General features: G+C 50.6%; 9 protein-coding genes and 1 pseudogene across 9 annotated transcripts, besides 38 other annotated features; all 10 read left to right on the forward strand.

Moving 5' to 3' along the window:
• Positions 1-456: a sequence feature (heterozygous, non-Esmeraldo-like haplotype).
• On the forward strand, positions 1-582 carry Tc00.1047053504769.5 (uncharacterized protein; the record flags this gene model as incomplete). Its single annotated transcript, XM_812405.1, has 1 exon — positions 1-582. A coding segment is annotated over one exon (582 nt), but the record flags the coding sequence as incomplete, so codon positions are not given.
• Positions 457-876: a sequence feature (areas merged during assembly that could not be assigned to a particular haplotype. This can correspond to areas where the two haplotypes were merged or to regions with more than two copies in the genome that were merged during assembly.).
• Positions 857-879: a microsatellite.
• Positions 877-1,335: a sequence feature (heterozygous, Esmeraldo-like haplotype).
• Positions 1,173-2,036, forward strand: Tc00.1047053504769.10 (uncharacterized protein; the record flags this gene model as incomplete). The annotated part of the gene is made up of 1 exon (XM_812395.1): positions 1,173-2,036. One exon carries the CDS (start codon positions 1,173-1,175, stop codon positions 2,034-2,036), a length of 864 nt encoding a protein of 287 aa, XP_817488.1.
• Positions 1,336-7,093: a sequence feature (areas not merged during assembly with more than two copies in the genome that could not be assigned to a particular haplotype).
• Positions 2,603-3,409, forward strand: Tc00.1047053504769.20 (mucin-associated surface protein (MASP), putative; the record flags this gene model as incomplete). The annotated part of the gene is made up of 1 exon (XM_812396.1): positions 2,603-3,409. One exon carries the CDS (start codon positions 2,603-2,605, stop codon positions 3,407-3,409), a length of 807 nt encoding a protein of 268 aa, XP_817489.1.
• Positions 3,764-3,811: a sequence feature (T-rich).
• Positions 3,986-5,683, forward strand: Tc00.1047053504769.41 (annotated as a pseudogene).
• Positions 6,598-7,076: a mobile genetic element.
• Positions 7,094-7,766: a sequence feature (haploid, non-Esmeraldo-like haplotype).
• Positions 7,115-7,143: a sequence feature (AT_rich).
• Positions 7,152-8,384, forward strand: Tc00.1047053504769.60 (uncharacterized protein; the record flags this gene model as incomplete). The annotated part of the gene is made up of 1 exon (XM_812397.1): positions 7,152-8,384. One exon carries the CDS (start codon positions 7,152-7,154, stop codon positions 8,382-8,384), a length of 1,233 nt encoding a protein of 410 aa, XP_817490.1.
• Positions 7,767-11,603: a sequence feature (heterozygous, non-Esmeraldo-like haplotype).
• Positions 8,418-8,459: a microsatellite.
• Positions 8,489-8,567: a sequence feature (T-rich).
• Positions 8,617-8,662: a sequence feature (T-rich).
• Positions 8,701-10,299, forward strand: Tc00.1047053504769.70 (uncharacterized protein; the record flags this gene model as incomplete). The annotated part of the gene is made up of 1 exon (XM_812398.1): positions 8,701-10,299. The coding sequence occupies one exon, from the start codon at positions 8,701-8,703 to the stop codon at positions 10,297-10,299; it is 1,599 nt and encodes a 532-aa protein (XP_817491.1).
• Positions 10,347-10,368: a sequence feature (AT_rich).
• Positions 10,385-10,416: a microsatellite.
• Positions 10,453-10,502: a sequence feature (A-rich).
• Tc00.1047053504769.80 (uncharacterized protein) lies at positions 11,272-13,698 on the forward strand (the record flags this gene model as incomplete). Its single annotated transcript, XM_812399.1, has 1 exon — positions 11,272-13,698. The coding sequence occupies one exon, from the start codon at positions 11,272-11,274 to the stop codon at positions 13,696-13,698; it is 2,427 nt and encodes an 808-aa protein (XP_817492.1).
• Positions 11,604-11,900: a sequence feature (haploid, non-Esmeraldo-like haplotype).
• Positions 11,901-12,004: a sequence feature (haploid, Esmeraldo-like haplotype).
• Positions 12,005-12,577: a sequence feature (areas merged during assembly that could not be assigned to a particular haplotype. This can correspond to areas where the two haplotypes were merged or to regions with more than two copies in the genome that were merged during assembly.).
• Positions 12,578-16,621: a sequence feature (heterozygous, non-Esmeraldo-like haplotype).
• Positions 13,727-13,764: a microsatellite.
• Positions 13,911-13,939: a microsatellite.
• Positions 14,071-14,093: a sequence feature (AT_rich).
• Positions 14,103-14,141: a microsatellite.
• Positions 14,142-14,169: a microsatellite.
• Positions 14,205-14,244: a sequence feature (AT_rich).
• Positions 14,319-14,354: a microsatellite.
• Positions 14,485-14,752: a mobile genetic element.
• Positions 14,642-14,668: a sequence feature (AT_rich).
• Positions 15,334-15,358: a microsatellite.
• Positions 15,425-15,463: a sequence feature (AT_rich).
• Positions 15,544-16,014, forward strand: Tc00.1047053504769.89 (uncharacterized protein; the record flags this gene model as incomplete). The annotated part of the gene is made up of 1 exon (XM_812404.1): positions 15,544-16,014. The coding sequence occupies one exon, from the start codon at positions 15,544-15,546 to the stop codon at positions 16,012-16,014; it is 471 nt and encodes a 156-aa protein (XP_817497.1).
• Positions 16,597-16,627: a microsatellite.
• Positions 16,622-16,959: a sequence feature (haploid, non-Esmeraldo-like haplotype).
• Positions 16,960-26,724: part of a sequence feature (areas not merged during assembly with more than two copies in the genome that could not be assigned to a particular haplotype) that runs on past the window's edge.
• On the forward strand, positions 17,742-20,039 carry Tc00.1047053504769.100 (trans-sialidase, putative; the record flags this gene model as incomplete). The annotated part of the gene is made up of 1 exon (XM_812400.1): positions 17,742-20,039. One exon carries the CDS (start codon positions 17,742-17,744, stop codon positions 20,037-20,039), a length of 2,298 nt encoding a protein of 765 aa, XP_817493.1.
• Positions 20,485-20,545: a sequence feature (T-rich).
• Positions 20,637-20,686: a sequence feature (T-rich).
• Positions 21,097-25,167: a mobile genetic element.
• Positions 25,353-26,459, forward strand: Tc00.1047053504769.140 (trans-sialidase, putative; the record flags this gene model as incomplete). Its single annotated transcript, XM_812401.1, has 1 exon — positions 25,353-26,459. One exon carries the CDS (start codon positions 25,353-25,355, stop codon positions 26,457-26,459), a length of 1,107 nt encoding a protein of 368 aa, XP_817494.1.
• Positions 26,518-26,559: a sequence feature (T-rich).

Below are 26,724 nucleotides of genomic sequence, written 5' to 3' on the forward strand. Positions count from 1 at the left end.
AGACGACAGCCGCAACCTCAACAGAAGCAGCAAACAAACAACAGAAGTGGTGGGGGCGGTAGTAGTCAGAATAGTATCAACAGCAGCAATAGTGCTACTTGCAAGTGGGTTGCTACTGCTGCTTGCAGTCGTTCTCTTTCGGATGGGAGTTTTGTAACGGTTAGTTCTTCCCATTCCACGGAACGCATTACAAGTGCACCTGACCTGACCACCCCTAATATCTCTTCTGCCCCGCAGAGAGAATGGATTTGTTCAGGGAGGGCCATTGCCAATGGCGAAACGCTAAAGAGTGGCTCGGAGGAGGTGGCGACATCAAGCCAAGGGGCGAGTCTCAGCCGTCCACGCAACACACACAGCACAAGTGATAGGAGCGGCCTGGCCACAACGCAAATTGGAAATTTTATAGGCTTCTCACCGCCTATTCTTTGCCCTAATGACGCCAATGACAATGCGGAAGAGAATGAGGTTGATGAGAGGGAGGCAGATTGCGTTGTACAGCTGCGCTTTGACGATGGTCTTCTGTCCCTTTCGCAGCTCTCAGCCGCGTCGGCAAGCACGGTTGATGCGGCAGAGAATTTATAGTTGAGAAGGGGGATTTCATCTCCTCTTTTTTTCTCCGAGTAGCCGATGCTTTTTTCTCTCTTTATGTGTGTGTTTACCCGTCAATGTCCCCCCTCCCCCCTTTTTCTTCTTTTTGCTCTGCTAGATGTGGCGTGTCTCTTTCCTTTGAGCATCATGTTTTGCGGCGACACTTGCCCTTTTCTTACTTTTTATTTTATTTTCATGGGTCCTCCAATTTAACACGGCGGCTCCTAATTATTTTTGTTTATGCGCTTTTTTGCGGGGGCAACCACTGCAACAACAACAACAACAACAACACATGTACACATACATGCGTTTCCCTTCTGTTTCTCTCTTTGCTTCATTGTATGAGTTTATTTGGATTGCTCATTTTACATGTATGACCGTGTGCAAAAACATTTGGTTGCGCAGACGTCTATAGCCGTGTGTTTAAATATACACATGTTTGCCTTTACTCATTAGGCTTAGCACCAGTGTGTGTGTGTGTGCAGCCGTGATGGCGATGACGATGACTGGCCGTGTGCTGCTGGTGTGTGCCCTCCGCGTGCTTTGGTGCGGTGTCAGCGGTGGCTACGCGCTGTTTTTTAACGATGAGTTGCACGCATATTATTAGGGGGCAAACGGTAAATACTGTAAAGCCCTTCCCGACGTTTTTTTGCAGTAAAACAACTGGGGAAAAGTCTCCACAAAATGCAGCGGGAGGCTCTGTCACAGGGGGAAATGCCGAGTCGGGAGAGGAGGCGAGTGCTCAATCAATTGCTGGTCTGGGAGGGGAAGGAAGTGGTGAACCGAGTGGCGGTGATTCTGCTGGGAGGCTGGCCCACGGTTCGGAGGGAAGTGGATCGGGTCGTTCGAAAGAAGATGAAGGTAAAGCAGAAGAATTAAACCAGCAGGGAGGAGCGCCTCCGTCACCACTACCACCAGCACCAGCACCAACAGGGCCGATAAATTTGCCGAGGTCAGCGGAACCCGGTGAACCAGCGACCTCCGGTGTGACAACAGAACCACAATCGGCGCAGCAGCTGCAGTCACAGTTGCCGGCGGCAGGAAAACAAGGCGTTACGGGCGACGGTTCACCAGAGCCAGGAACGGCAGCCGCATCAGATGCCACGCGGAGCACAACAGCATGGGGTGACGCTGAGCCAACATCCCCATCCCCAGGCGGCCAGGCTGCTGCCAGCGGTCCGGGCGAAAACTCCGCAGCGGAGGGGACTCCCAACGGCACCCCGCCGTCTGCTGCCGCGGTGACGCACGACGACAATACCAACACCACCGACACGGCCACCTGCGAGGGAAATTCTACGGCGGCAGGCATGCTGGCTCCACTTTCCTCTGCGCCCACAACGAAGGCGCTGGAGAGCAGCGTCGGAAGTGACGCCTGCTTCCATGACACCCGTCTGCATGCCCCGCTGCTGCTCGCTCTGGCTGCGCTTGCGTACGCCGCTCTGGGCTGAGAATTCTGTGTGGGCTGTGCGTGCCAGCACTCAGCCGCGGGGACTTGTGCGCGTCTATTGTTTTCCTAAGTAATAAACACGAAAAAAATAATGACTGTGTTTTACTGTTTTTATTTGCATTCGCTGCCCTGCTGTGTGCTCCTTGCCGCTCCCCGCGTCCATCACGTTGAACGCATCCCAGACACACTCATGTGCATGGCACGCACACAACTGTTTGCGTGGAGTCACGTTTGAGGATGGGTGCGTGCGCGCTGGAGCCATACTGTGCAGTCCTTTGTTTTGTGTGTTTTTATGTTTTACTTCATTGCTGTTCTTTTACCTGTGTTTTGTTTTTAAGCGTTTTGTGGGTATTTTTCTGCTTACTTGCTGCGGGGCGTTGTGTGTTTTTCCCCTTCGCTGGTTTTAACTGTCTCATGGTGTGTGTGCGCTGCCGCTGCTGGGCTGCTGCCATTTGTGACTGTGCGGTGGCTGTGCGTGGTGTAGCGGCCGTGTCTCTCCTTTTGCTTTCACTCTGCGTTGACGTGTTGTTAGTCTGTGCTGAAGGCTACACGCAATTGACAGGAGTGATGGCGATGATGATGGCTGGCCGTGTGCTGCTGGTGTGTGCCCTCTGCGTGCTGTGGTGCGGTGCCTGCGGTGGCTACGCGTGGGATTTCAACGGAAACGAATCGTTGAATGAACAACATTACGGAGCAAACGGCACATACTGCAGGCTCAACAGCAGCCTCTTTCTTTGCAAAGAGAAAAGAAATGCAAGTGAACTCGAAGAAACTACCTCACAGAAGAGTAACACTCAGAGCGGGACTGGGAGTGACGAATTAAATGCCGGTGATTCCTCTGAGGGGCAGGACAACAGTTCGGAGGGAAATGATTTGCGTGGCTCGGGTCGTTCGAAAGAAGATGAAGGTAAAAAAGAATTAAAAAATTCTGTAGAGGGAGAAACAACGCCAACACAACCATCAACGGTATCGGAAGATTTGCCGAAGCCAGCGGCACCGGGTGGACCAGAAGCCCCCGGCACGGAGACAGAACTACAACCACCGCAGCAGTCACCGCCGCAGTCGCCGTTGCCGGCGGGAGGAACACCAACACCAACACCAACTGCCGATGGTTCTTCTGGGGGGCGGGACAACAGTTCGGAGAAAAATGGTTTGGATGAATCGGAAAAAACAGACGCAGGCCCACAGGAATCACAACCGCCGCAAGGGAACGTAACAGAAACACCAACACCAGCAACAGTCACCGCCGCTCAAACAGGTGCCACGAGGACGCCTGACGAGAGTGACGGCAGCACCGCGGCCTTCCACTCCACCTCCCCTCTTCTGCTTTTTCTTGTTGCGTGTGCGGCTGCTGCTGCGGTGGTGGCCGCGTGAGAGTGAGGGAGAGAGAGCCGTGCACCGCCCGCACACACACTCGTCCTTCTCTCTGTGTGTGTGTCCCTTTGCATGGACTCTCGCCCTCACCTCAGCCTAATAAGCACACACTTAATTTTTTTACTTATTTATGCATGCACACCCATGCAGGCCCGTTGGTTCTCTCTTTTGAGCCACACGCACCGCTGCCGTCCTGCTTGGCTGCATGGTGGAGCATCGTAACAGTTTTTTTTCGTTTTTTATTTATTTTCCATTGCTTTGAGTGGGCGACCTCTCTCTCTCTCCCTGTGTGTGTGTGTTTTGCTTTACGGGAGCAATGAGAGTGTGTGTGCTTCGGTCGTCCCACGCTTCGGCTTCTTGTTTTTTTATTTTTCTTTTTTGCTTTTTGTTTTTTGTTTTCTTCGTTGAGTCTCTGCTCGTGTTGTGGTTGAGTGCACTCATTCCACCGTTTTATCAGTGGCTTGCATTGACTGCGGGCGTTTAAATCTCTTCTTTGTGTTCTCATACCGTTTCTTTCTTTTTGTAGAGGTGTCAGCCTCTTGCATCCTCGTCAGGCCATTACGTTTTTTCTTCCACATGCGCCATGCGTCGGTTGATCCACGTCGCCCCGCGGCCTGCAGTGCTGCTGCTGCTTGTGATGATGCCTGCGATGTGAATTGCCGGCGGGTGTCCCGCTGTCATCCTGACGTATCCCTGCTTCCTTGACGATGCGGTGCGTGCCGACGGCGTGTGGGCGTCCCCGGGTGTGGTGGGAGACGTGCCTCTCGGAGCGCATGATGCGTTGCGGGCGTGCAGCGTCGTTTGGAGGGACCGATGGGTGCCCGTCCGCATCAAGGCGCCAACGACGGACCCGTGTGGCAGCAGGAGGCACTGCGGCTTCTCCTGGTGTTGCACAGCGAATGCATTGGACGGCGCGTTTGGCTGCAGGAATGGTGTTGTGTCGTCTGCGCACGGGAACGCTGTTGCCGAGGTTGTCCCTGCTGCTGTCAAACTGCATGCGGATCGTCTGCTCGTGCAGCCACTGGAGGGTTCGTTGATTTTGCCGTCACTCACCACGGGCAGTGTTTGCAGTTGGTTCACTGTGCCTGCTGAGCATTGTTCGGCTGGCGCTGCCAATTCTGACACAGTGCAGTACGTGGCTGCTGCGCCGGGTGGTGTGTGGGCACTGCCGTGCGCTACGCTGGAGGATGCCTGTCCCGTCGCTGGCGCCATGAACATTGCCCGGCCGCTTTGTTTCACGGACGCCTCGCCACCCGCCTCGCCGCGCACCTGATGGCCCATGCTGTCGGGTTTACCTGCCCGCACATGGCAGGCCGCGGCATGGTGAGGAATGCTGCCTGTGTGCGTGGCGGGGCGCTGTTGGTGGTGGTGCACTCGACGACTGCCGCGATGGCAGAGAGGGAGCACCACGACTGCGACGACGTTGATGGCGTGGAGCAGCAGGATGGCGATGGGGACGGGAGGACGCTGGAGTCGCACCGGTCGCGGTGCCATGCGAGGGATGAGTGGATGGCAGCGATTGGGGTGCCGGCGACTGCACGGAGCTGACGCTGGCTGCATTGGCTGTCCTGGGCTGCATGAGGGTGAAGCGGGAGATGGCGGAGCCGACGCGTTGGTGCGGGGATTCGGGTTGTGCGCTGCAGCAGCAGAGGAACTGCTCCGCACTGAACATGGGTGAGTATCTTCGCATGCTGTGCGAATTGGGCGTTCCCGTCGAATGCTGCGCGTCGGATCGGTATTCCAGTGGCTGGTGTTTGGGAGTGTGCATAAAATGTCAGCAAAGCGCCCGATGGACAGCTGCCCCATCATTGATCCCGCACTGGATGTGAGGGGTGCTGACGGTGTTATTTGGCGGGGAGAATGTTTGTTTGCGGTGCCCGGGGATAGGCCCTCTTCGTGGTGTCCGGACACGCCTCCCACGAACACGACAGATGCGAGGGACCCGGAGGAGACGTATCTGAGTGCTGCCATGCATGCGGCATTGGGGTGCCTTGTCATGCAGGTGCGTCTTAGAGTGGTCGAAAAGGGCGGCGTCCGTTGGGTCCCATGCACGGACGGGGCGACGATTGCGTGGGCCACTCGACCGTACGATGAGGGAAGCGTTGCTTGCCGTGGCCACGCGCAGGTGTGCGCGATATCCGCCGCCGCCGGCACTCTCCTTCCGGTGGTTCCGTGGGACGGCGAGGCGAGGGCGTGGAGCAGGACGGTCCCACTGGCAATTACTGGACAAGGATTGCGAGGGGGCATCCGTCCCCGTTGCGGAGAGCATTGATCCCGGCCGCGGCACCCCACCGAAGGATGTCGACTCGGCTGCACCCCAGAAGAATCCGTCGCCCGAGGAGAGGCAGTTGCCCCAGATGCTCCGACAGGCGACGGGGTGATCTCGCCCAGCGACACCGCGGGTGCGCCGCAGGAGGCTTTGAAGAAGAGCGGTCTTCCGTGCAACGACGATGTTGCCGCCGATGGTGTGACGTCTGTTGTGGGACAACCAGCAGGAGATGAGGCCGCCAGCGACAGGGCCGGTGGGGGTGCCACAACCACGGGACCCAAGGGCCCTGATGCCGCTGATGCCGCGCAGGGCGCCGTGGACCCTCCGCAGAGCGATGATGATGCGGCGGTGGGGCGCGGGGATTGGGAGAGGGACCTGACGGACGCCCCGCCTCCGATCCACGGCAATGACGCTGCTGCTGCAGCTTGTCCCTGTCCGCTGCTTCTTCTGCTTGCCGCTGCCGCCGCCGTGACACCACTCTGCTGAGCGGCGGCATGGATCCCGTCGCACGGTGAGGCGACTGCTGTTGCCTCCTGCGTGGATTGCGCTCAGCAGTGGATGCAAGAGAGAAACAATCCATGCCAATTGATATGCCTCGCTCTATATATACTTTCTGTTTGTCTGTACACTTTATGCCAGGGACATGCTCTATACACTCTGCCTCTCCTGTGCTGGCTGCCGATGTCGAGGCATCACACACCTTTTTTCTTTTTGATGGTTTACGAGTACCAATCTGCTTGACTTCTTCTGAGGAATGCCGTGAGGGCGTTTGTGTGCGTGTGCGAGGGCCCCGTGTGGGCTGCGATTTCTCATTATTGTTTATTTATTTGCCTTGGCTTTGTGTAATGATCCTTCGCTTCTCCTATTGTGTGTGTTGTGTGATGGGCGGTAAATGAAGTGTTTGGACGAGCCGAAGAATAGGTGCTTGTGACCAGGATGCTTGTGACGAGGGCTGGCTGCCTAAATGAATATGCATCCTGATAAAACGAAGACATTTCTGTGCGGTACTTTTTCTCTGTCTTGTGGTCGATTGGATGACCGCGATGGACGCAATCAGGGTGCCGATGGCGGTAGGACAAAAGTGTTTATTTATTATTAATTTTGCCTTCACAGCCAACTCCCTTTTGATTTCCCACCACGCGGCGGTGTTTTGTGGCTGCAGGACTCCGAAGTCTGCCGCCTCGCAGGTCTGTATCTACATATCCCATCCGAATAGAGTGAGCGGCCCACAATTGTGGCTAACGGACGATATTTATATACATATATACACTTACCTGGTGTTAAGCTTTGAGGGTGTGGTGAATCCACTCTTGTCCCGCTCATCCTTTCGTATTCCTATCTGGTTTGTTTTCTACCGTTGATACACTCAGGATCCGGCGAGCGGCCCAGAGGATTATTCTGCTTTAATTTCTTTTCTTTTTTATTAAGCTTTTTAGAATTTATTTCATTTTTTATTTTTATTTTACTGCGGTGATGAGGAGTTGCTCGACGTATGCATCTGAGGACGTTTCCTGCGCGACGGCGCGCGGAGGGTGCAGCGGTGTACCTGCAGGTTTGTGTCCGCCATCGCGGGTACCAACTCCACCGCGGTCAATGGACTTGTTGGATGAGCTTTTTTCTTCTCCCCCAGTTTCGGTGCCGTCTGGGAGTCATTTAGTTTCTGGTGTGCCTGTGAGAGACGATGCTGCGGCTGCGACATGTTTGCCAGCCGATGATTTTGCTGCTGCCCCAGTCTCGAGGCATTCTATTGGGGATTCGGTGGGGGCGGGTCCCAATGTATGCGACGTTCTCTCCTCTGCCCACTCGGAGCGACTGGAGGAAGTTGTGTTGGTTCTTGAGCGCATCATGAATGATGATGTGCCTCGATGGTACGAAGCGTCTGTTATTTTGCAGAGTCTTCTCTGTCGGAGTGACTCTGGCAGCATGCCGAATCGAGTGGCGAGTGACGGGATGGGAGGTGACCCACAGGGGAGTTCTGTTTGGAACGATGGGTTTGTTAATACTCATCGTAATTTGGTTTCTATTTTTCCTTTTTTGGAGTTTGTGCAGACATTCAAACACGTGTCGGCCTTTCCGTTCCTGCAGGTCCCACGTTTGGCCTTCAAACTCCGCCAGTGTGTACGAGATTGGGTGGAAAGTCATGGTGGTGTGCGAGCGGTGTTGTCAGATTCAAGTTTGGTTCTGGATCTTCAGACGTTGCTGAAAAATGTCAATGAGGTGTTTGTTGCCGTGGTTGCGACGTCGCCTCAATCTGCTTCCGAGGCCTTGTTACTTTCATCGCTTACAGACGTGTGTCGTTACTGCATACAGTTGGTGTGCACGTGCCTTCCTCATGGGAACCATTTATTTTTTGCAACGACCATGCAATCGGTGATGCATCACAACTCCTCCGTGATGCCTCATTTGGAGGGGGAGCTAAAAGCCCAAGAGGATATTTTACAGCTGTTGGTTGTAGCACGCTCGACTGCATATCATCGATGCTCAGAAGATATACAAGCCAGTGTTTCTCCTCTTGTTGCAGAGCTTTTTTCTCTATTGGATACCTTTTCTTCATCATCCATGGTGCCGTTGGATAAGAAGAAGGTGCCAGAGAGGCGGTGTAAATTGAGTGGTCTCAGGCTTAATTCCTCTGATACATCTGAAGTAATAGATGCCTTTGTCAAGCGCTACTGGAACGTGGCAATAGGATCACCGATACCCCCTTAGAGAAGCCGGAAAAACTGTTTTTATTTGATTCGGTATATATATATATATATTTATATTTTGTATTTATTTATATATTTGCATGTTTATGTGTTTATTTGCGTTGCTTTTTTTTTTTAATTTTCTTTTTTTTTTTATGTGCTCACAAATGCTCTTTTCTTTTTCTTTCTCTTTTCTTCTCCTTCTGCGCATGCATGAGAGTGAGGACTTTGCAATATTTGCCACGCCGTGATGATTTTAACTTTATTTTTATTTTTTTATTTTTTTCCATTTTTTTTTTTTACTTGTCTCGCCAGTCAGTTCAGAACAAGAATTAGGAATGTGCTCGAAGGAGATTTTGTCTGCTTGTGCACCCACATTTGAGGACATTGCTCTTGAGAACCGTAAACTTTTGGAGTTATTGGGCATTCTTCCAAACAACCGGGCTGTTTTACATTCTTTGATGCAGATGATGTCCTGCATGGGGGAATTGTCTAATCTTGCATACAACAATGAAACGTCACTATCGCCCTTTGAGCAGGGTGAGGTCCGTGCGGTTGTGGGAAAGATGGCGGTCTGTTTGGCCACATTTGGCGAGGCATTTGACATCAATGTGGGCCAAGCCGCCATGGATACTCTTGCGGATCAGTTCCATCGAGCAAGCAACAGTACGTTGGGGCGATCCAGAGCGGAACGGAAGAAGTCTTTCTTGTCGACGCTCGTTGCAGAGGATACTGCAAAAGAGGAAGGAAAGAGCCATGCTCATGCTCGGCCCAATATTCTTTTGTCACCAACGTCGAATCGAGACTTCTTTGGGTTTCTGGACGAACTCGTTACTTACAGTCGAAGTGACTTTGAAAAGGCCGAGCTGAAGTGGGTGGCTCCGCTGCCTGACGGAACAATTCAGGAACTCGTTGAGAATGGCTCGGCGATCAACGTGCAGTACAATGACCTCCCCAAGTACTTGGAGTGTGTTCAACGCTACCGCAATGCCAGAACGAATGAGGCGAATAGGAATAAACCCGAAGCGGAGACTGCACCCTTCGTAACATCGCAGCGTGTCAAGAGCGCCTCAGTTCCTATTTTGCCAGACAACTCACAGCATGACAAGGAACGACCCATTTCTTCCCCAGGCGTAATGGACGGAGGTCTGATGAGTCCTGGGACCTTGATGTTCCCATCGGCATCGGATACATCGGTGGCCAAGGCAGACATTGGCGATTTCAGCTCTGCTGAGTTATGTTCTTCAGATGCCGACTTTTGCGCCAAGGTTGAGGGGCTAAAGCGAGGACAAGTGACGGGCTTACAGATTGCACAACTGAACTTGACGTTTAGTGTGCCACGGAACGGTAGACTTGTGGAGCTTATCCCCAACGGTATCCATGTGAAGGTAACATCTGCTAATGTGGCCGAGTTTCTTCGACTTTTAGGGGATAAATCTGTAAACCAATGCGGACGAATTCGTCGTATGGAGAGCATTAAGAAAATTGAGGTTACCGGTGCGGGATCGCAGGACCTTTCGAGGGAAAAGGACAAATTTTCTCCGACGCATTTCTCAAAGGATATTTTTGCACCATACGAAGACCGTACGAGTTTTTTAGTTGATTTTGATGCTTCCGATGAAATTTTACCTATTTTTATAAAAGAGAGGGAACAGCAACAACGCAGGGCTGAAAGCCAGTATGTACGTGTTGTTTGTCAGGGCGATCTGAAGGCATGGAGGGCCATCATTGATGAGGTGCAGAATAACCCTGCAGCCCTAAAGAAGTACGGAGTAACATTTTGTGTCCCCGCCGCGGTTGTCGTTGATGCAACGGAGGAGGAGCAGATCACGAAAGTACATGAGTTGATGCGAGGTGGCATCTCCACCCCCGTGGAGGACTCTCAACTTTGGCTGTTTTCGAGACTAATTGAGCAGTTTTCCCATTCCTTTTCATGAGACGGGGGACGAGGGACATTTATTTGTTTTTAATCCGCCTCCCTTCCTTTTATTTATTTATTTATTTTTGTTCAATATATAAACCAAAGAAAAGGAAAAAGAAAAGAAAAAAAAAGAGAGGGGGAAATAAAAGGGAAATAAAAGAGGAAGAGGCAAAAACAAAAACAAAGAAAAACAAAAACAAACAGAAAACAGAAAACAAACGAACACAACAAAATGGGGCCATGAGCTTTTGTGTGTGGGTGGGTGCGTGTATGCCTCTGATGGTGAAATTGTGTCAGCGGCATGGGGAGTGGGGAGTGGGGATCCGCCTATGACTGCTGTATTTGTTGGTGCACAATCACCCTCTTTTTTTTTTCTTTTTTTTCTGTAATAGGGGCATGCTGAAGAGGATTTGAGCGGGAGCAGTTGCCCGCGCCATGGTACTTTTTTCCGTTCTCTTGGATTCATCTTGTAGTGGTCTTCTATGGGCAGACACACAGCGCTGGAATTTTGAGGAATGAGGGAGGGCCGCATCGGCGGTTTTTCTCCTTCTTTTTTTTAATGGTCTGCCTATATATGTGTATATATTATATAAGCGGATAAAAGTTTTGTTTCTTCGCCTTCCAGGGTTTTTCCCTTCTGGCGAGTTCATTGAATGGCCCGGCGCCAGAGCTGAGAGAAGGGGCGGGGGTTCCTGTCCGACTGTCGGTAACAGTGAGTGGGGTACTTCATCCGTCATTGGGGGCGTGTGGGGCGAATAAAAACGTGGCGTTTGGTCTCTTTTCAGTTTTTTTCTTTTTTTGTGTGTTTATTTACTGTCGTTGTTGTTTAACTTTTGTCGGGGGCAGACGGAACGAATTTACCCCATAATTTTTTTTTTTTTTGCTCTTTTCACTCACACGCACTCTCTCTCTCCCACACACACACAGAAACACAGCAAGAATCACCCGTTTCTCTTTTTACTAATTTTGACTCTTTGAGCGAAGCTCCATGAGCGCTGACGACAACGACAGTCTGTGGCTGCAGAAGAGCATTCACATCTCGGACCCGATCCCAGAGACCGGCGAGAAGGCGCATCTTCAGAATGATGGAAAACAGGAGGAGCCTAAAAGTGCATCAAAAAAGACGGCAGACCCTGAAATTGAATTGACGAGGACACCGTTCAGTATAAATTCTTTGCGACCAATGCATTGCCCTTCGCAGCGTCTCTCCTGTCGTCTTTCAATGGCAAACTCGGCCTTTGCTTCTTTCCAGGAGCTTGATGAGTTACGCGCACGCGTGAGCCAAATGACGCGCGAGCGTCTCAAGTGGTCGAATGTCCAGCGTGACCTGGAGATCGCACGATTTGAACTGACGCAGGCGCGGGAGGAGCTAAAAACTGTGCGGGATTACGTGAAAACGATGAGGGAGGAGTTGGATGGGGCAAACAGTCGAGCGGATCGTGAGACGAGAGAGCGGCAAACGCTTGAAACACAATTAAACGATGTTATGGAAAAGCGGAGGGCGGAAACACAATTTTTAAAGCAAAAGCTTGATGATGTGGAGGCAGAACACACCCGGCGTCTTGCGGAGATGGCTGAGCGGACAGAATTAGAGTGTAACTCGCGCAGCGAGACCTTGCGGGGTGATGTGGCCAAACTTTCAGAGGAAATAGAGGAACTAGAGGCAAGAAGCATCCAATTAGATCGGGAGCGTATGCAGTTCTACAAGGAAAATGAGGAATTGCGTGGACAACTGAAGGGCATTCAGGAAAAGTACGATGACTCCAGGCGCGCTGTAGAAGAATATTCCAGACGCTGCATCGAGCTGGAGAAGATGCATGCGGAGTTTGTGAAGGAGACTGAAAAATCACACGCGGAGGTGTTGAACTCTCACATGACGCTAAGCGATGAACGCGTACGCCAGATTACTGAGTCGAAGGATGAAATGGTAAAGGACCTTCGAGATGAATTGCAGGCACAAAAGGAGAAATCCCGTGCCCTCATTGACGATCTTTCGTCGTTGCGTCATCGGTGCCAGATTGCGGAGGAGGAGTTGAAGCAGCAAGGCTTGGATCACCAAAAGGAAATTAAACGACTTCTTGATGAGCATCGTCTTGCCCTCTGCCAACAACAACTGCAGACGGAATCGCTTCTGCGTGAGGCGAAGGGGGGCCGGCTATCGATGGAGGAAGAGCGCTCCTCTTTGAAGCGTCAACTTACGAGGACGTCCGAAGAACTCTCCACCGTGACCACCATTCTTGCTCAACGGGAGAAGCACATCAGTCACTTGGAGAAGGAGCTTGCCACGGCAAAGGACACCGCGTTAAGAATGGAGCAAGAAAATATATCCCTTTCAAAAGAGGCAGAGGCGGCACAGGAGGCTCTGGCCCACGCCGAAGAACGGGTTCAACGGCTCATGGAGCAACAAGACACATCGGATGCTGATTACGCAAAGGACTTGCGAGAACTAAAGGATCAGCTTGCTACCACCCAAGAAGAACTTGTGCGTGTGAGGGGTGAGCTTTCATCTACCGCGCAAGAGAAAATGAGGCATGAGACAGAGTGCAGAGGTGTAATCTCTGGGCTGCGAACAAAGTTGGAGGAGGCACGATATGATGCAGACGCCATGCAGCAACTCACCCGTGAAAAGAAGCACTTGGATGAGATTGCGGAGGAATACAGGGGAAAGTATCTTTCCATGTGCAAGAAGGTGGAAAATCTTGATATTGAGCTGACGGCCGCGACAAATCGGTGCACGCTGCTGGAAAAACGTCTGGATGAGGAGCTACGCCGTTCACTACGAAATGTCTCCACGTCTCCCACTCCACAAAGACAAAATGGCGTGGAAAAAAGACTTCGGAGTGCATCATCGGTGAATGTGCCACTATCCTTGACAACGCACCCGAGAAAGAAGAGCCGATCAGTCGAACCACGTGTTTTTACCATCAGTGGATTTGATGCATCGGAGTTGTTGACTGAAATTAAGCAGCTGCCCCATGCAACAGTTGCTGAGTGTCGGTCAAACACACCAGTTCCCTCCAATTTGACGCACCTGATCACAAATGGTCAGCTAACTATCAAATTACTCACAGCTCTGGTGCGTGGGTGTTGGATATTGCCAGATGTTTACGTGCGTGACTCGGTGCGGGATCAACGGTGGCTTGATGAGAGCGCCTATGGCTTTCGTCACGAGCGTCCTCCGCTCTTCCAAAAACGCATTGGATTTACCGAGGGATTCATTTCTTCCAGGCATTACAACACTGCCAAACTCATTACGGACGAGGGCGGTGCCACTGTGGAGACTGAGTTGCGTGTTGCAGACATAGTCTTATGCACTCACGCTGAACATGGCACTTTAGAAGAATGCACGCATGCAATGACGTGGGACAAAGTCGTGGAACTTATTTATCCGGTGAAGATTGGCGAAACGCAATAGAGGCATGAAGAGAAAATAGAATCCACCCCAAAAACAAAAACAAAAAAACAAAAAAAAAGAAAGACAGGGTATTGTTTGTGAGGAAATGAAGGAGAGAGAAGATACAAAAGATACAGACACGCTTATAGAGTCACAGTGGGATGCCCTTTTTTTTGGATTTGGAGGGGAGGGGGCATACATTTTTTAAATTTTTGTTTACCGTCCCAGAGAGTTTTTATTTTATTTTATTTTATTTTATTTTTTCCATCTCTCTCTCTCTCTCTCTATAGATATATATGTGTCTTTTCCCTCTCTCCACATTTTATACACGAAAAGGCTTCTACATGTCTTTTTTATTGTATCCAGACAGAAATTTTTATATAACTAAGAGAGAATAAATAAATATAAATATAATTGTGGGATGCTGATCATAGGAATGGTAATAATGATGATAATAATAATAATTTATTTTATTTTATTTTTTTTTATTTTTCCCGTCTTCACCTTGTGAGTATTTCTCTGCAGTGTTAATTTGTTATTACTAATTAATATAAATATATTTTTTTTCTTTTGGGATTTCATATCTTTTTTTCTTTTTTGTGTACGTGCATGTTGCCTCGGAGCGCAGGATGACAACTGCATTCTTTTCTTTTCTTTTCTTTTTTTTTTTTTTTTTTGCCCGACTGGTGGCACACACACAAACCGAAAAGGACAGCGTACAAAAACGGTGTTAAAGAAAATCCTGCCAACGGACTGACATCGATGGGAACCGCACTCTTTGGCCTTATTTTTTGCCGGTAATTCTTGGGTGCTTGTGACCAGGATGCTTGCGACGAGGGCTGGCTGCCTAAATTAATATGCATCCTGATAAAACGAAGACATTTCTGTGCGGTACTTTTTCACTGTCTTGTGGTGGATTGGATGACCGCGATGGACGCAATCAGGGTGCCGATGGCGGTAGGACAAAATTATTTATTTATTATTAATTTTACCTTCACAGCCAACCCCTTTTTGATTTCCCACCACGCGGCGGTGTCTTGTGGCTGCAGGACTCCGAAGTCTGCCACTTCGTAAGCCATGGTGTTTCTAACCCCAACAACGTGCAGCGTGTCACGATGGTGGCAGTCCAAATATGTATATAAATGTAATATATGTGGTTGGAGCAAGCACTGAGTGGATTGCGAACCCACTGCCCCTCCGTTTGCCCTTTTCTCCCGTCTTGCTTGGTTTCTTTAGATATTCAAACAAAATATTTGCGTGGACGGCTGGCCGGTTCCTTAACCCGTTTCTTACTTGTCGTGTGTGTTTGTATTTGATATTATTTCTTTTTTTTTTACTTTTTTGGTACAGAGGCATATGTAAGTTTTGTTCTGTTTGCTGTTCCCGCGAAATACCGCAATCCTCATATTGGCAAAAAAACAAAAACAGTGTGTGCTAACGTGAGGTTATTTATTCGTGGGCATATGGCAGCCCTGTGATTACTACGAATTTTTATTATTATTGTTGTATTCTCTTTTCTCCCTCATGGATGCGTGAAATTCAAATTGCCCATAATTCTCATTTAATCTCCCCCACACACCGTGAACGCCTGAAGGGGAATTACGAATGTTTCTTTAGTGGAGAAAAAGCCTTTCTCTAACACATGTGCCGATTAACGTGTGTGTGTGTGCGTGTGTATGTGGTTTTGTTTCTGCCGCCGGTTCTGTTTCTTAATTTGGATGAAACTGTCTTTTTGTGATGGAAAAACTAATAATAATTGTTATAAGAATTATTATTATTATAATAACTGAAACACACAGAGAGGTGAAGATTCAGTATCAACGTATATAACACAAACAAGTCTGGGTAGGGTAAAAGTTTGGACCCATGACGATACCCGTGGAGGTGGTGGATCAGGAAGTTGTAAACGACAATGATGAACAATGTTTTCAGGGGCTTTCGTGGTCCTCACGGATTCAGGGTTACGTACTCTTCACGGCATTGGGATTTTTCTCTTCATTTATGGGTTGGGTCTCCTTGGGCATTGGGTACTATTGGAAGTACTCGGTTTTATCTACCTTGGGGTCTCTCATGTCTTTGGCGAGTACTTTTATACTTATGGGTCCCCGCGCGCAACTTAATTACATGTTTGATGAGTACCGCCGCACTTCTTCCCTGCTCTACATTAGCTCCTTGATTATCACTTGGATTGTCGCTATCGCCTATAAGTCCGCCCTCCTTTGTAGCCTCTGCGGTTTGCTACAATACGGATGTTTAATATGGTATTCTCTTTCGTACGTTCCGTACGGCCAGGAAGCTGTCTCCGGTTTTATTGCTCGTCTCATTTTTTCCCGGTAGGAAAAGGGATGACATGTGACTCCATGGACGGCACTGCAGCGAAAATAATATTTATGCAAAATTCTTCAGCGGTATGTCTGTTTTTCCGTGTTTCTAAATTTTCACTGTGTTTTGTGGCCGTGAGAAAATTTTATGGTTCGAAAAAAAAAAAAAAAACAGTAATCAAAAAGAGAATATTTTCTCCGTCTTTCATGGCTAGTTGTTTGAGAACGTCACTTTTATGGACTGCGGCCTGGGCGTAATGTCCACAGACCACGATGGGAAGAAGGTAAGAAATGCACAAGGTGTGCCTCTGTAGTGAGGGGAGAATGGGAACTCGTATTGGAAGAGAGAGAGAGAGAGTGGGTGGAAGGAGTTTTGTTGAAAAACGTGCAACAAATCTGACTGACTTATCGCATCGCCATTGTGAGCAGACTTTCCCGCGTAGAAGACGTCTGCTCTGTGGGGTAAATTGGTGTGAGCCTCGGGAGCCACCCTGGCGGTGTGTTGAGCGATGTGGCCCGAGAGAAGCGGGTGGGATAACAACAATGGATGGTTAAATGGCGTGGACGCTTTTGTTAAAAATTGTTTGACGTCCCCACGAAAGAAAAAAACGAAAAAAAAAAAAAAAAAACGTCTTGTTCGGGTGAAAGACAGCACCAATAAAGGGATTTTTCTAATACCTCACCTTCGCTTCTGCGTCGGGCATTTCTTCACGCACAACATTTGTGTTTTTGTGAGCAAATCCTTTTTCCGGTTAAAAGAAAGAAAAACAAAAAAGGAATAGATTGCTGATAAGGGCTTCTATGGTTGTGTAACAGGCGTTTAACAGGGATGACTATTTCTGAGTGGTTTTTTTGAGGCTTGTTAAGACGGCACCAAAATGCTGTTTGAAGACAATAATGAAAATGAGTTTGCTGCGACTACCCCGAAGAGGGCAGCATGAGCAGAGCCGGGTGGAGGGCAGTGGCGTGAGGTTTGTGTGAAGAGAATCCGCGAAAGGAGGAGCGAACTGCGTTTGGCGGTGCTGCCGTGCGATTTGCAGGGAAAGAAGAAAAACAAGTGATTTCTGACATGTTGGTGAGTGTGCCACGGCCACCGATGAGTTCTCAGGGAGAGGGACAGGAGGGAGGGAGACGGAGACCGTGCACATCGACTGCGGCGTGTGGTGCCAGAGGATGCGGTTGCCGTAGTGAAGGATGTGACGGCTGTCATAAGTGCAGGAGAGCGTCATCTGCGTGCCTGCAGAGCTTGCAGGTGCCGCGAGGAGGTGCAGGCGACCTCTCATCATTGGGCTGCTGAGGCCGTTTTTCTTCTCTGCTCAGCGGGAGAAGCAACTCTTCCTGCACGTGACATGCTGGTCTGCTTCGATGCTCCCAACGGGGCATCACGTCGCCGTGTCGTTGCAGTGCAGCTCTCGTTTTCCTCACTGCACACGTGGCCCCCTCTCATCTGTCTTTTTTGCAGGGCCATTGCCCGCGGCCCTCATTGGGAGGCTGCCCAAATTTTTTCCTTAATTTTTGTGTGCTGTTGAGAAGCGCTGGGGGGTAATGGCTGCGGGGATGTTGATGTTGTGCTTCGCTTTGAGTGGTGGCGGTGTGTATTACCATTGTGTTGCCTTTTTTCCGCCGTTTTTTTATTGCTTTCCTTCAAGAAGGAAGTTACGACTAAACGCTAATCGCTACTGTGAAATTTGAAGGCACTGAAAGGACCAACAGCACACACACCGCCCACACACACATATTTACATGCTCTCACGTGTTGCTGCTGTGAAGGCACCCCGCACACACAACCGTCGCCGCGTGACCGGATCCAGCGGAAGGAGGAGGGAAGGAAGAGAGAGTGAGCTGCAGAGGCCCAACATGTCCCGGCATCTCTTCTACTCTGCGGTGCCGCTTCTCCTCCTCCTTGTGACGTGGATGTGCTGCGGCAGTGGCGCTGCGACCGCTGATGAGGCAGCGTCAGGGGATTTGCAACTGCCGCAGGAGATCGCCATGTTTTTGCCGAATAAGACGCAGGTGGTACCAAAAAGTGGTGGTGAAGGCAAAGTGAAGGATATCTTTGCTTCACCCGCTCTCGTCCGTGCTGGTGGAGTGATGATTGCATTTGTCGAAGGCCGCACCAAACATACAGATTTTCCAGAAGCGATTGATCTCAGTTCTTCTGATATTGTTGCCGGGTACATCAAGGCTCCAGAGACGTGGCAGTCTCTTGTTGCTGAGGTAACCAAAGATAACTGGAAGGCACACACTGTCCTTGAGAGTACGAATAGTAAGTATCGTGTGGGTGTTGCGAAGCTACCCACCGGAATTACAAGGGGCAATAAAGTGTTTCTGCTAGTGGGGAGCTATGAAGAGTGGCGTGAAAATGTTGATGATACTTGGAAGACCGAGGCATGGAACATTAAAGTGATTGAGGGTGAGGCCACGCAGTCCACGGAAGTTCAGCAGAGTCAACCGATCAACTGGGGCGAACCCAAACCGCTGTTCCAAACTGACTCTCCTAATAATAAAGGTGACCTAAAGGAATTTTTGGGTGGTGGTGGCTCAGGAATTGTGATGGGGAATGGCACGCTTGTGTTTCCTCTTACGGCGAAGGATGAAAATGATAAGGTTTTCTCCCTAATCACTTATTCGACGGACGACGGCCAAAAGTGGGAGATACCAGAGGGCGTTTCTTCTGCGGCATGCCGTTCCCCCCGCATCACCGAATGGGAGGAGGGAACACTTCTCATGGTTACTTATTGCGAGGATGGCCGCAAGGTGTTTGAGTCGCGTGACATGGGGAAAACGTGGACGAGAGCTTTTGGGACACTCTTGGGCGTGTGGCTCAAATCAGGTCCAGAACTTCCGGAAGTAAGTTTGCGTGTGGATGCTCTCATCACCGCGACCATTGAGGGAAGGAAGGTCATGCTGTACACACAGAAAGTGAGACATTCTCTGGAAGTGGATGAACCCAACGCACTCCACCTTTGGATCACGGACAACAGCCGCACGTTTCATCTTGGACCGTTTTCTGTGGACACTGCTGAGAATAAGACGTTTGCCAACACTTTGTTGTACTCGGATGATGAGCTTTTTCTTTCACAACAGAGGGGCATTAGAGACAGTACAGCCGTTTCACTTGCCCACCTGACTGAGGAGCTGAATACGATCAAGTCCGTCCTCAGTACTTGGGCACAGCTGGACGCCTCCTTCTCCGAGTCGTCTATACCCACGGCTGGTCTGGTTGGATTCTTGTCCAATACGTCGTCCGGTGGTGACACGTGGATCGACGGTTACCGTTGCATGAATGCAAGCGTTACGAAAGCAACGAAGGTCAAAAATGGTTTCAAATTCACGGGGCCTGGGTCCAGGGCAACATGGCCCGTAAACAGTCGGTGGGATATAAAACAGTACGGCTTTGTGGATTACAACTTCACTCTTGTGGCGACGGTGAACATACACCAGGTTCCGAAGGGGAGCACTCCTCTGCTGGGTGCGAGTCTGAGGGGGAGTAAGAGGACGAAGTTAATTGGTTTGTCGTACGGTGCGGACGGTAAGTGGGAGACATTGTATGACGGGACAAAAACAGTACAGGGTGGCACTTGGGAGCCGGGGAAAGAATACCAAGTGGCGCTCATGCTGCAGGACGGCAAAAAGGGCTTGGTGTACGTGGATGGTGTGATTGTGGGGAGCTCGGCGATGTTACCAACACCTGACGAGCGGTGGACTGAAGTTTCATACTTCTACTTTGGGGGCGACGAGGGAGACAGCGGCAGCAATGCGACAGTGAAGGACGTCTTTCTGTACAGCCGCCCACTGAGTGTCGGCGAACTAAAAATGATCAAGAAAGTTGAAGATAAAAAAGAAAGCGGTGACGGTGACGGTGAAGATAAAAAAGGAAGCGGTGACGGTGACGGTGAAGATAAAAAAGGAAGCGGTGACGGTAAAAAAGGAAGCGGTGACGGTAAAAAAGGAAGCGGTGACGGCTCCATGCGTGAGGGTATGTCTCGGGTGCTGCTGCTGCTGGGGCTGTGCGGCTTTGTGGAACTCTACGGGGCGTAACGCAGTGAGGATTTCCTGCCACCAGCGGGAGCTATATGTATCTCTCCACTCACTCTCCGAAATAATTGACTTTTGTGCGGATGTACCTTTTGTTTTATATATTTTTATTGTCGATTGGACCACCCCTTTCTGTCCGTGTAATTCATTATTTAAATGGCGTGCTCTCCCTCCCGGGACTGCATTGCGGGGCCTGTCTTTTTTTCTTATATATATATGTATTATAGTGGAATATTTTGAGAATGGCGGGATGTCTTTGGTGTTTCCGTCGGCCGACGACAGGTGCAGTCGGCATTGAGCGCCACGACGATGGTGCGGTAAAGAAGGGATTTAAGATGTGCAGCAACGCACTGAATGTCCCAATGAAATGTGGGTGTTGTGAGGACACCAGGGGGTTGAACGGCTGACGCAAATATATTTTTACTTTTGCGGGAAGAATATACACGTGTTTTTTTCTTTGTTTTTTTTCGTCACGATGTTTTTCTTTTTTCTTTTTTTGTTATATTTCTATGGGTGTGGAAACTGCTTCAAGGAATCTTTTTTTTTTCGTTTCAATTTTCTTGTTTTTTGTGAGCGTGAAAAACTTCTTCAAGGGGACTGTTTTTTGCGTTTTAATTTCTTTTTTTTAAATTTTTTTTTTTTGTTTCTTTAAGCGTCTTGTGGGTTGCCGTGCCATCTCGAGCCTTATTGGCCTTCTCTTCTCCTCCTTGTCCGTCCTGCACCTCTGCTGCGTGTTTTTCTGTCCTTTCACGTGCGTGGCTCTCTCTCCTTTTTTTGTGCGTTGCTGTGGGTGATTCCTGCGTGGTGTGTGTGTGGCCCCAAAACAAAGTTGTCCGAGGGCACACCTGTCGGCACGATGGCCGCAGCGTGTGGCTGCCACTCTGTTCTCTTGGGAGATATGCCACGACGCTTTCACTTGTGTGTTGTTTCGGGGACAATGTGCCGGCGGCTGCGCGATTGCCGAATGGAGGGAGAGGAGTGGAGGGAGTTGCGTGAGCGCAGCGGTCAAGGGTCGCGCTGGGTGTCTCGCCGCGGAGGGGAATGCCCACCCAGCCCAACACCGCTCCTGCTGTGCGGGGATTTCAACATGCATCACCCACAGTGGGAGCCATTCTTGGAGACTTCTTCAAGCGAGGTTGCTGCAGAATTTTTAGAACTGTGCACGGATGCGGGACTCACCTTGGTTAACATCCCTGGTGAGATCACGTGTGCCCGTGGCACAAGAGAACGATCCTGTATCGATCTGACATGGTCAAAGCATTTGACTGTGTCGGATTGGTCAGCTTCCGTGTCGCCGCTTAGTGATCATTATATGCTGACATTTACGCTGCATCAGGCATTTAAGGATACCATACCTTCGGCACCCCCTTCGGCACCTAGGATATTCTACAGTTGGGGGAGTGCAATTGGGATTCATTCGTCAAGGACTTCGACGCACAACTTCCGGCATACGACTATAAAAAGCAGTCCACCGGCATTAAAGACTTCACGAGAGCGCTTATAACTTCGCATTGACGACATTTCTCCCGCGGCATGCACAAGGACGGTCCCAGGCTTTGGGACGACACTTTCATGGAAGCCGAGCGGATTGCTACCGACAGCAAGGCCCGCTATCTACAGTTACCGACGCCCGACCGTGAGGCAGAAATGCAACGGACAAGGAGTCAATTCTTCCTCCTACTCCGAGAGCGCTGGCGCAACACGTATCTACGCCGCATCAGCAAGTTAAATCCAGGCGAGCCTCTCGTATGGAAATACATTTCCGGACGAAAAAAGGCATCACTTCCATCTCCCACATCAATGTTATTAGGAGATGGTCAACACACTTATAAAACAGCAAGGAGAGCAGCGAATGCTCTCAATCGCATCTTTCTTCCATTTCACCCCTCTCACAAGGCAGTTAGGTTTTCCAAAGGCATCAACAGACAGAGTGCATCTTTGAACATTAATGCTTCCTTTCTTTTTGGGCAGCAGAACAACAGCGAGTCTGCTGCCTCATTTACTTCAGGTTCTTCACTCTCATCTAGTTTCGAGCCACAGGATAAAAACGAAGCTGCCACCACATCTGGTTTAGTTGCTCATCTTCACTCCCCTTTTGATGCACCTTTTAATCGTACGGAACTGCTTGCTGCGCTACGTAATACGCCGTATGGCAAGGCCCCCGGACCGGATGAAGTCTACAGTGAGGCACTGCGACATATTTCGTCAAAGGGCCTCCGATTCCTTCTTCGTTGCATTAACCACAGTTGGACGACCGGTACGATCCCGGTTGAGTGAAGACGCGCTACCATCGTTCCACTCTTAAAACCCGATAATTCGCCGGAACTGCTTGAGTCATATCGACCCATCAGCCTTACCTCCATTGTGAGTAAGGTTGCTGAGAGAATGGTACTGAAGAGATTGCTTTGGGTGTGGACGCCGCACCCCCACCAGTATGCATATCGCAGTATGCGTACTACGACGATGCAGCTGGCACACCTGATACACGAAGTGGAGCATAATAGAAATCATTATTTCCAAGTGAGCCTTCCCAAGAAGAGCGGTATTGGCATTCAACCCCACTACAGACCCCATCGGACTCTGCTGGTGTTGGTTGATTTCAGCAAGGCCTTTGACTCCATAGATCATCGAGTCCTCAGTCGCTTGCTGGCTAATATTCCGGGGGCGAATTGTAGAAGGTGGCTTAGAAACTTTCTATGTGGTCGCTACGCGAAGACACGAGTTGGTCACAGACACAGCGTTCGGCGTCCCATGCTGCGAGGAGCTCCTCAGTGGTCCGTGCTGGGACCGTATTTGTTCTCCCTTTACGTACACCCACTTCTCAATCTGCTGAACAGCTTTGCGGGTGTCACAGCAGACATGTATGCGGACGACCTCTCTATTATCGTTAAGGGGCAGTCCCGGGAAGACGCCATTCCCACTGCCAACATGGTTCTTGAAAAACTGCATGCGTGGAGTCAGGAAAATGGCCTGGCCATTAACCCGTCAAAGTGTGAAGCCGCTTGGTTCACACTATCCACGCACACGGAGTCAGATTATGATCGTGAAGGAAGGTGGCCCCTGGTAGTGGCTGGATGTCAAATCCCAGTCATGACCATGGGGGCATCGCGAACTACGAAGCTTCTCGGCATGGATCTCGATCCACGACTGACGCTAAATGTGGCGGCCACCAAGCAATGCGCTGCCACTTCGCAACGGATATCGCAGCTACGTTGCATAGCGCACAAAGAGGCGGGACCATCTCCACATGACCTACGCACGTTCGTCATTGGATACGGTGCTTCCAAATTACGCTATGGCAGCGAGCTCACATGGGCAGTAGCGACGGATTCAGCGAAGAATGAGATGCAGAAGACGTACGCAACTCTAGCACGCATTGTCAGCGGAGTTCCGAGCACTGTCAACCCGGAATCCGCGCTACTGGAGGCTAATATGCCGCCGCTCCACGTTCTTTGCCTGCGCGCGCGGCTCTCAATATTTGATAACACACGCGCATGTCAGATGGACTGGATGCGGAGACCCCCGCCTGAGCCTTCGCCTCGCGCCGGTTTCCGCATCTCGCCATTATCTCGGGACGAGCTATATGCCTTTGTAGACGCATACGCAAAGGGCTACGGCATCCCACGGAGCTCACCACGCGAGGAGCGGTTCTTTCGCAGCTCCATTCCTCCCTGGTCTGCGGCCTCCGCTCACCGGGTCACCATCGGTGTGGAACTTCCGATAGACCACTCAATAACTGACGAAGAAGAGCTGATACGGTAAAAGCGCAGAGTCAGCGAAGAGGCTCTGGCGCTGCACAGCCATCGATCGTGGATACGTGCGACCGATGGCGGTGTAGACGTTCCCAAGACAGCAGGGGTTGGAATACTGCTTTCATCCCTCAACTAATCGGAGATAATAGAAAAGGCCAGTATAAACTGCGGTGCACGCCCATGCAGCTGCAGGACGGAATCCCGTGCGCTGCTTCTAGCCCTAGAGAAGCTGATGATTCCTCGTATCCAGCACAGGCGTAAAACCCTGCTTGTGGTTACGGACAGTCAGTCTCTTCTAGCGGCTCTAAACAAGGGCCCGCTCAGTCAGACAGACTGGACGGAGGATCAGATCTGGCAGCGTCTATTAACACTGACGTGTGCCGGCTGGTCCGTGCACCTGCAGTTTTGTTACGGATATTGCGGAATACATGCTAACGAGCTTGCAGATCAGTATGCGACGCAGACTATGGAAAGTGGACAATACACGGAGCAAGGAATCGCACCTTTATGGCATACGGATCTGCCGACATGTTTGACTACCCAGCTCCCCAACAAGTGGCGTAACACCATTCGTCAATACACTCATCGCTACTTGCTTTGCGGCACAAGGCCATCAGATCTCAGCGGTAAGGACCTGATCACTCAGGAGGTTCTTCACCGTCAGGAACTGGTTCACCTCGCAAGGGCAAGGTGCGGGGAATCTGAGCTCTGGGGCCGACTATACTGGGCCGTCAGAGATTGCACGAACCAATGCCGATTCTGCAACATCTCACCGGAACAGTCTGCATATATGCGCTCTAACAACGATCCAACTGCACCGGGGACGGACACTGTTCCCCCGTCGGCGAGGGAGGAAGACGTCTCTCCAGTAAGGAGACGGAACCTCACACGCCGTCGGAAGGAGAAATGTCCGCACTGTGATTCCACATTGACGGGATTCTCGAATCTCGTCAGTCACTGTCGGTCATTTCATCCGGAGCATCCTCCACCGCTTCCCGAGCTCAAGTGCGATTTCTGTGACATGGTTTTCCCCACACGGAGAAGCACCGCACAGCACAGAAGTCACTGCGCACACAACCCAGACGCCACACGGCATCTAAACAGCAGTGCCAGGAGGCGATCCCTGCTGCCGCAGGATCAGCCAGCTTCCACAAGCACGCCAATCGGCCCGCAGGAAACCTTGCACCATCTGCTTCTAGAATGTCCAGACACCTTGGCTGTGCGCCAACGGCTGGGCATTGAACAGGACCTTCGCCTCGGAAAGTTCTCTCAATGGCAGTTGCTTCATAGCAGGAAACTTTTGTCGTTGCTCGACCACCTCTTCGGCACTCAGATGGCACTGTATAGCTAGACGCGCTGGTAAGAGTAGTAAAAAAAAATTAAGCCGATATCCCGTGAGGGTGATGACGCTGCCGCCAGTTCTCTTCTGGTGAAAAGTGAGGATAATAAGGAGTTGATTTTACTGTACGAGAAGAGGAATGGTGATGGGACATACAGTCTTGTTGCCATGCGCCTGACTCAGCAGCTGGAGCGGATAAAGTGTGCGGTGAAGACATAGAAAGAAATGGACAACGCCTTGGGAGTTCCCACTGAAGGGCTGGTTGTTTTTTTGTCCAGCACATTGGACGGGACTGCATGGAAGGACGAGTACCTCGGCGTGAATGCCAAAGTGGGGAGCGGAGTGACCAGCACGGAGAGCGGTGTGAATTTCCGGGGAGCAGGGGCACAGTGGCCTGTTGGCGACATGGGGCAGACTGTGCCGTACTACCTTACAAACAACAAGTTCACTCTTTCGGCGACGGTGGTCATCCACGAGGTGCCGGAGGCAGGCAGCAGCCCCATTCCTTTGATTGGTGCGAGGCTGAACGACACGGCCAGCACGGTGCTCTTTCAGCTGTCGTACACGAGTGAAAGAAATTGGAACCTCACACTTCACAAGATGGAGTTTTTGGTGAAGCCGTCCGGTGATGTTGGCAATTGGGAAACAAACACGGCAATTCGAGTGACGGTGCAAAAGGATAACGATGATGAATGGTTTGTGTACGCTAATGGGAGAAGAATATACGAGACGGATGAAAAAGAAATGGCTCAGGACCGTAACGCTGATCAGTTTGGTTCACACAGGATCTCACACTTCTTCTTTGGTGCGGGCAATAAGAAAGATGAAGAGGGCAGCTATGTGACGGTGGCTGATCTCCTTCTGCACGACGACGCGCTGTTTGACGATGACCTCGGAGACCTCAACGCCAGGACAGTTCCTATTCGACATCCGGCTGCCGAAGAACTGGACACTGCGGTGAAAGTCACAGCGACGGGGGAAGAAAAGCAGAAGGCCACACAGCTGACGACTTTCTTGGCAGACGTTGAAGAGGCTCCAATTGCACAACCGACTGACTCTCAGTCTGTCCGTGTTCTTGCGGGCAGTGAATCGAGTGCTGAGAATGTTACGGACGAATTGCATCCACGCACCGCCGCTACAAATGACACTTCCGTTCCAGAAACCAATCACTCAGCATCCGATGGCAGTATGAGTCCAGAGGACCGCCTCGCCCTGATCACCGACGCGAAATTGATCCTGCATGATTTACTTGGTGACAGCACTGCGCGTGTGCGCGTGTCTTGTGTGTTGCTGCTTCTTCTGGTACTGTGTGCACTTGTGGCAGTCTTGTGAGCCGAAGAGTGTGACATTGCGAGTACTCACGGAGATTGTGTGGCGCATTCCCCGCGGGTTCTTTTCTTTTTTTTTTCCTTTTTTTTTCTTGTGTTTTTTTGTAATACTCAGTAATTCTTTTTTTCCTTTTTTTTTAATTTTTGGTTGCTGCACACTGTCATGAGCGAATTCTTTTCCCCCTATTGTTTGCTTTTGTTTTTGCCCACACGCGGTGCCGGCCCTGCGGCTGTGCATTCCACGGCCTGCACGAAGGGGGGATTGGAAG

This window comes from Trypanosoma cruzi (assembly GCF_000209065.1).
Source record: "Trypanosoma cruzi strain CL Brener chromosome Unknown tcruzi_1047053504769, whole genome shotgun sequence".
Classification (NCBI taxonomy): domain Eukaryota; phylum Euglenozoa; class Kinetoplastea; order Trypanosomatida; family Trypanosomatidae; genus Trypanosoma; species Trypanosoma cruzi.